Here is an 8,637-nt window from a genome sequence, read left to right as displayed (position 1 = left end):
AGTCAAGATCCTGAACACCTAAATGGAAATTGACTTGTTCTCTCCATTCAGAAAAATTAACACCAGTGAACAATGTAACAGATGATGCATGTGTATTCATGGGAACTCCTGCAAATTAAAAATGAAATAACTATAAGCTCATAACTAACGCAATTCAGATGTAGACATAATAGTATAATATAGCACTCCTTTGGGTAGATACTATCTTATACTTAACATAATTAAATACCAAAACATAAGTAGGTAATAAATATACTCAATTAAATAGAACTGACATCTTTGGATGATCAATATTTATTTAATCAAAATATCCATTAAACCTCATCATGTCAACTAGGTATAGAACAAGACTTTCCTTTGGGTAAGTTCTCAGGTTCTATCAGTAGTGACGCCAGTTTTAATTGGTATTATTATAACTGGCAATTTCTATCAATAATCATTATGTCACTTATGCACTAAATGATTATTCTGATTTTGACCACTTTGGTGATTAACAAAATCATAAATCTCATGTGCATAAATTAATTTATAACACATACCTTATGCAAAACAATCAGTCGTAGAGAAATTACTTTTATGCCCAAATTTCAAACAATTATTTTGTACCAGTAAACTCTAATCGTGCAAAGCCAAAACAGTAAATGATGCACGAAAAGACCCTAAAAACTCTGAAATTGTAAGACCCTAAAAAGGAGCGAGACACACTTGGACACAGTTCGAGCAAGTACTAAGATTTTTACAGAGTCTAGGAAATATTTCGGTCACATCGCAAAGGGGAAAGGGCCTCAGTTCCGATTTTTTAAAGGTTTTATTTGGCTTCTTGCGAGATGGTTTGTGATCCATTTGAGACATGGAGATCCACCTCTAACAGGCTACGCAGACACGTCTCTTTCAATTTTCAAGACTGTCCAAAATCCTAGAAATGAATCCGTGGCATGCAGAGTTCCTTCGGCTCATAGCCCAAAATATATGGGTGCGCAACAAAAAGATTCAACTTCGTTTTGTATGCAGCGATTCACTGAGTAAAATTATCACTCACACGCTTTGGGAGTGAGGAGCACTCAAGAATCAAACCAGGGGATGTGATAAATCGGATCACGAATACACCATCTTGTAAATTTATATATGGATAGACACACTCTCTTATACACTTAATATATAAGGACTTATACAGTATACACTGCCGGAGTATAGAATTTAAATAGCCGGAAACGGTGAGCAAGCATAGAATTTAACTAACGTGAAGCGCTTGGTTAACAGTATACGAAGATCAATTGCAATCATAGGAAATATTCAGTTATTGATTAGTGGCTCTGATACCAAATGTAAAATTTCTTATTGTCTCTGAGATCTTTCAATACCGAATATTTCACTAACAAAACTTAATATGATCTATTGTTTAAGATGACATACCTTGGTTAACAGCGGAAGATGTAATGGCTGCCATCTTCTTTCTTCTGACTCCTGACGGTTACTCTTCTTCTTCTCAGAATTCGGTTTCTCTCCTCTTGCCCTCACTTCCTTTATGCGTTTCTTGATGGAGAAGAATACAACTCTTGTGAGGGAGAGAGAGGACCCAATCCTTTATATATCATTTAACTCTAATCTGGTACGTCCATCATATAGCAATTCAACGCTTAAGATTAATCACAGATCTAATGCTTTAGATTAGAAACTGCTTTAAGATAAGATCTAAATGCTTTAAGATTAGATCGGGTCACATTAAGATTAGAAACTGCTTTAACGTTAAAAGTAAATGAGCCTTTTGCTGTTTCTAATAGCAGTTTCTAACATCACAGTGAAGGGATAAAACATGCCTTTTTCATGCACTGAAGAGGCTAGCAATACCTGGTAACTTATGGAGCCAAGATCTAAAAATTAAGGGCTCCATTCAGAAGGAAAATTACATCACACAGTACAATTTTTTGCTCAAATCATTTGTCATTAAACATGAGTAATAATCTTAATACGATTATGATACTGCCAATCACATGCTACAAACTGTCAAGATACTGGATATTCTTGTGATAGCTTTTTTAGCCACATTCCAACTAAAATACTCGATTATGATTAGGAACAAGTGGATGATCTGGCAATTTAGCATAAGCATGTGGGATGTGATCAGGTTGATCAACATTTCCTTTTTATGGAATCATCGTTGTTATGCAGCTTTTCCCAATTTGGCAAAATCTTTCACTTTCAGATCAAATTTAGCTATTAAGATGATAGCCAAGATGGCCATTTTCAGAATGATACAACGCCTTTTTCAGTTGGAGCTAAGGCAAATATGCTAGCCCTGCTTTCTTATGTATGTAGGGGAATCTGGTGCAAGAGTGACTCTTCACCTTCTCATTCACTAACCAAGAAAACATGCATTTGATGCACTGTAGAATCTCTTTAGCATGTCCTTTTTAAAATGCCAATCACTAGTCTGGTGGAACCACCTCTTCTTTGAGTACAACGCATGCTTCCATCACTCATCATGGTTCATGCTTTCTTGAAGGTTTAGAAGTCCAATAGCTCTACCACCTATAATAAACTAACCCACTGTTTATTTTACTTTTTGCTCGAGTCTTTAAACATAGCTGCAGGCACAATCTCAACTAAGAAACTCTGTACACATTGTCCCTATGATCGTACCCTATCTATGCTTTATTCACGATCAGTCAGATAAAGAACAGCTTATTTTACCATCATTATCGTCAAGGTTATACATGTCAAGGACATAAGTAGTGATTCATGAAAATAATGATTGTACTGAGATCAAACCTGGAAAATAAAGTAGTTTAACAATTTACATCTTTCTATAGAATGAAGTATACACAATTCATCTTTTCATAAACCCCATAGGTGCAAAAACTGCAATTTTTCCTTCCAAAATCATGCCAAAGTCCTAATCATCCACCACCATAAAATGCGCTATCTATGACACTTTAACGACTAAGGATTATAGAGAATTAGAAAAGTATGCAAAAGATAAAAAGAGATTTCACACATGAGATCTGAAAACAAAGGTGAGCAACAAATCTGTCCCAAAATAATGCAATGGGATAAATGTGGGAGTGTATGGCTGACCACATGGAAGAGGTTGCATGGTTTATTTTAGAAATCTTGAATACGATTGGCAGTGAAGGGATAAAATATGCCTTTTCCATGCAATGAAGAGGATAGAAATACCTGGTGACAGATGTTGGCGAGATCAGAAATAAAGGGCCCCATTCAGAAGACAAATTACATCACACAGTACAATTTTTTGCTCAAATCATTTGTGATGAAACATGATGCAACTTTTCCCAATGTGAGCACACTTTTAAATTTGGAAAAAGCTTTTACTTTTAGATCAGATTTGGCTATTAAGATCACAGCCAAAATGGCTATTTTCCCACACTAACAATTAAAATAAAGCAACATTAAATTGCTAAAGAAGAGCTAGATAGGCAGAAGTTAAACAAGTTTGTGTCTGAGCTATCAATCATAATACTCTACTCATCTACTTATTACGCATTCATTATAGAAAGAGAAACATGCCACAAAGTTGAACAAAAATCTGTTTTGAACTTAAAAATGAAGCTGAACTTGAAAGTTGAAAACCAAAATAAAGCTTAAACAAATAGACATATAGGGCTATCACGAAATCAAGTATTGTTTTTAATAATGTATTTAAGACACTACTAATTTATAAATCATTTCTTCAAAGTTTGCATTTAAAGTCAATGAAACTAACTTCAAGGGCATCTACAAATGTGGAAGTTGCAAAAGGTTAGTCAATATTTATTCTTTCTATGATGTGATTGCTTCCTTTATAGAACAATCGTCCATTACGGAGCATTGTGATGCCAGATTTTAGGTAATTTCAAAAAGCTAAAGTGTAGAAGCAGTAGGTTGTAGCTCAATAGCAGCATTAAAAATCAAATTAAGATTATAGGCAGCATGTTTTTTTCCAGTGTACAAAACATAACACAAAACAAGAAAATGTAGATAGCTAGTATTTATAGAGACCAAATTGAAACTAGAAATTTTCAAAACATACATGTAATAAAGAAGTTATAAATATTTTTGTAGTAATATCAGTGTCAAAAAAAAAGTAATTCCTTTTGATTTCCATAGTATCAGTAAAAGCATTTCTATTGTTTTATCAAATTTGGAACAAAAAAACTTGAAATTGTTCACTATCATGTTCATTTTCCTTTCAGCATTGGGCTGTTAAGTTCTGTGATATCACAGAGTCTTGTTTTTTAACAATGGCCAAGCCTGCAATGAGAGAGATAATACAAAATGCTTATTATGCTTGTATAAATAAAAAACTGAATAATTTTGTTATATGACTAAACACTGAAAGTCAAAGAATGAAGTTGTTACCTAGGGAGAGAAGACAAACTTGCTAGTTGAGATTTTCTTTTGCTTGTTGTTGTGGTCGGTATCTAAAATCTCATTGTCGCCATTTAGAGTGAAGATACCTTGAACTTGGAGATTGCGCAGCATATAAATTGTTGTTGTTTTCTTTTGCAAATATTCTTGGTAAGACATTTGGGCTAATGTTGGCAACAATTGCTTTAAAACTAGCCTGTTTCTAAGGCAACATCATAATGTGCTGTTATCAGGAGTTCTTATAATGTAGTTGATACAATGTAGAAAGAGAAGTGGAGTATTTTGTTTGCATTTAGTGCAAAATGTTGACATGTCTTCTATCATTACAGTTGATGAGATTGGGCAACTGCAAAGTGCACACATAGGTTCAAATGGTGTGGAATATGCATTTGCAACCAACAGTGTTCCTTGCACCTGCTAGAAAAGAAAACTAGTGAGTAAATGTATAATGGAAAATAAGTAATTGTGTAATTAAAAATAAACAGATTATTGTATATGTATGTACCTGGTTTTGTCTGTCAATTAGTTTTCTGAGATCTTGTTCTATTTCAGTATTCAAATTTGTGATGAATGTGGTCTGTGTTGTACGAAATGTTTTTTCCTTGAGGTCTTTTCTTTTTGTTATGTTTTTGAAAATCATAATCAACATTTCTCCATTTTGCAGTCTCTGTTCAATTTCATTGTAGATAGGAAACAAGTTTTCAAATAGTTGCAGCTGTGATATCAAGGACAGAAAGAAGAAATCATGTTATTGCATAAAGGAAATAAATAAAGATTCATAAAGCTTATGGGTGAATGGTGTAAGGCAGAGCATCTTACTGAGGCCATATCATGTTGAGAACTTCCATCTTTAATTTGTAATGCATATTGCATGCCAAATTTTTGAGCTGTTGTGACAAGTGCTGCAACTATTGCTATTGGGAATGTTTCTATGCTTTCTCCCAATTGTTTTATTGTTGCATTTGGAACAAATTTGTATTCTGTATAGATTGGGCTGATGTTTTCTACAATGCTTGTGTTGTCTAATAACAAAATGCGATCACAGTCACCACGGTCGTAATTTGTTTTTGGTAGAATCTGGAAATTTGTCAGTGCAATTCCTTTTCCTGGCAAGATCTTTTGGTTATGTTTTTTGATGAGTTCATTTGGAACAACCAATGTCACTGTCATCAATCCTTGCTAATCAATTAGATCTGCACGCGATATTTGACGATTTTTTTGTGCTTTGTCAAGAATGTGTTATACACAACCATTACATCACCATGGAATAATTTTTTATTTTTGCGGATGTTCAATTTTTCAGTTGATATTGGAATTGTCGATGGTGCATTTGAACTGTGTACATATGAAGCAAATTAGAGTCAATTACAAAGAAACAATGTTGATGTGTATATTACAATGTGACAAGTGGAAATAAGTGATGGGCATGGCTTGACTTGCCTTGTTGCTTCTTTTGTTAGTTGTTTTTCTTGCTCCAATGTTGTGTTGATTTGTTGTTCAAGGCTGCAAGGTATTTGTTTCATTGCAAATGATAATGATTGGAAAATGGAACTAGTGATATTGGAGACATGAAAAGCAATTATATATATATATTTGATGAATTGATATTTTGAATAGTATATGTATATACTTGCCTTCTGCATTTTTGGTCGTTGGAGCTTTGATCCATTTTAGTTGTATAAGAGAAAAGGAAATTGCATTAGTAGTTTCTTTGGATATGGATACAATAGATGCTTGCAAAAGAAGAGTAACGAATGGTTAAGTTTCAATGACAATAAAAGGGGAAAGAAAATGATATTAATTGTAGATATGGAAAGAGTTTGATGTGTTATGTGATTCAGCTGCATGTACATGGTCCATTATGAGACATATTGTGTCATGATCTGACCAATATGTATCTAGCTTGTAAATCTTGTAGTTGTTTGTTATGTTAGACCATACATGATCAATGTGTGATGTGTGCACATAGCTATTTGTATCTAGTAGGAAATGGAGGTTGTGGCTATGCATATAGTCTTTTATTGTCTTTGTTCTAGTGTTATGTTCACACATGTTAACATTGAAATCTCCTATGATGATTATTGGTTTACTAATAGATATATTGCAAAATGTTTTTTCAAGAATATCTACTATATTGGGCAATGTGGCATAGGGTGTTGCATAAACATTAACAATTGTAATTTGCATTCCATGTAGAATGATATTTGTCATCAATGATTCTACATTGTCTTCTTGAAATTGCATATGCTCAACAATTCTTATATTTTGTTTAAAACATGTGAGCAATCCATATTTATAATGGCTTGATATGCAATTAAATGTTTTGAACTTTTATTGCAATATTTCTTGTTTCAAATGTGTTTCCTATAAACACATAATATCAGTGTCCATTAGATCATAGTCATTGAGGACATCATTGATATAAGTTTCTAGGTTGTGAGTGTTTAGAGAGAAAACTGATGTGCATAAATGTCTATGAAAAGATTGATAATTGTAATCTAGTTCCCATTTTGCAAATTGTCGTAGACGGTCCATTTCAACTGCTATTTTCTGCTTTACTTTGAAATTTTCTTTCTTTAGTGGTTTTAATAGGAACAAGGATTGCATGTTTCTAACACGAGACAAGGCTGTATAGACTAATCCATGAGTTCGTATTCCAGTAGGATCAAATGCAAGGTTGTCTAGAGTAAGGCCTTGTGATCTATGGATTGTTCGAGCACATGCCAATTGAACAGGAAATTATTTTCGTATTTTGATATAGCCTGTTTTTGCTTGCATTGTTATTGGTTTTTCTATTCGCAATATGGGGATCCAATCTTTGGAAATGCCTTGACTATAGAAGTGAGCCAATTTTTTTGCTTGGCAATGCCCTATGTTTGCATCGAAGAAGTTGATCCATATGATATCAATTTCATTTGTTTTTGTATAGGCTTTAATGATTCCATCTGCTCCATTGACAAGGCCATCTTGTGAATCGTAATTTCTAGCATATATCTCAACTAACATGTTTAATTTTACAACTATCTGTGAAGGAAATGTTGCAGTATGTAAATGGGAAGGGAAATTGCCATGGTTTTCTTCTTCTTGATCGATTGCATTGATAAAAATCTCATCTCCAGGAACAATTGACAACATTTTATTGTTGTGCAAAGTGACATCTTTATTTTTATAAAAAAGATAGGGGAAAGCGGGGTCTATAGGTGCAGGTCTAACACAAATTTTGTTCAAATATTGCAAATCATCTTCTGTTTGAGTGTTTGTTTGCATTCTATTCAATATTGAGATGAATTGCTTGTCTGTTTGACGCATTGTAATATGCAATTCAAAGCACTTTACATTTTCTTGCCAGAAGTCATATGGGACTGGTTGTTTGTTCAGAATAGGTAGTTTGAATATCAAGGAATCTTGTATAGGTTGTGCTTGATAGAGATCACCACAAAAAATGATATCGACATTTCCAATTTTTTTTTATTTGGACGTGTTTTGTGTTCCTCAATCAATCATCAATGCAAAACAAGAATCAACTTCCAAGTAGGGAAACCTCATCAATGAAAACTAGTCTCAATTCCTCGTAAAGTTTTCCGAGTGCGTCCAATGTTTCATTGCTAAGCGGTGTGGGGGCAGACTTGTTAAAAGGCATAAGTAGTGCAAAGTGGACTGTTGTACCACCTGCATTATATGAAGCTTTGCCTGTGTATACTAGTATCAAACCCTTTGGTTTCAAAGGATCAGTTGAATGATGTGCATCATAAAGTTGCATGAGCATTTGGAAGATTACTTTTGTTGTGAATGTTTTTCCAGTTCCATCTCCTCCAGTCAAGAATAAATATAGTGCTTTGTACATGTCCATACGCTTCTTCATTGCAATGTCTTTGGTAATTGCTTGTTGTTCTCTATTGAGCATTCTTCTTAATCTACGATATTCTGCATTTGTGAGGAGAAATGGATGCTCTGATAACTGGAATCCGATATTTAGTTGTCTTTTTCTTTCATGGTGATGGGAATGTTGTAAATCTATTTCCAAGTCATATTTTTTGCTAATTTTTCAATGGTTCTTTGCTTTTTCATTGTATCAGTGGCATCTATGGTGCTATTTTTGATGTCTTGAATGGAATTTTCTAAATCACCCCATAATGGGTTGATATTATAAGTGAAATTGGACTCATTTGTTTTTATTGTGTTGTCATGTAAGATATAAGCAGCTTCCCATGATAGCAAGTTTTTTATCAATGTACTTTCACTTTTTTCAAATGGCACATATAGCAGAAG

The 8,637-nt window shown here is 33.7% G+C and overlaps 1 protein-coding gene across 1 annotated transcript; it reads right to left on the bottom strand.

Annotated features, from left to right (window-relative positions):
* Positions 1–7,888: 7,888 nt before the first annotated feature.
* Positions 7,889–8,272, bottom strand: LOC149220424 (uncharacterized). The gene has a single exon (XM_089387093.1). The coding sequence runs from the start codon at positions 8,270–8,272 to the stop codon at positions 7,889–7,891; it is 384 nt and encodes a 127-aa protein (XP_089243219.1).
* Positions 8,273–8,637: the final 365 nt, after the last annotated feature.

Source organism: Pinus tabuliformis, chromosome Q, assembly GCF_031772625.1.
Source record: "Pinus tabuliformis cultivar Carrire ecotype Pingquan chromosome Q, CPIR1, whole genome shotgun sequence".
NCBI classification, from domain to species: Eukaryota; Viridiplantae; Streptophyta; class Pinopsida; order Pinales; family Pinaceae; genus Pinus; species Pinus tabuliformis.
This window is presented reverse-complemented; position numbering and strand designations above follow the sequence as displayed.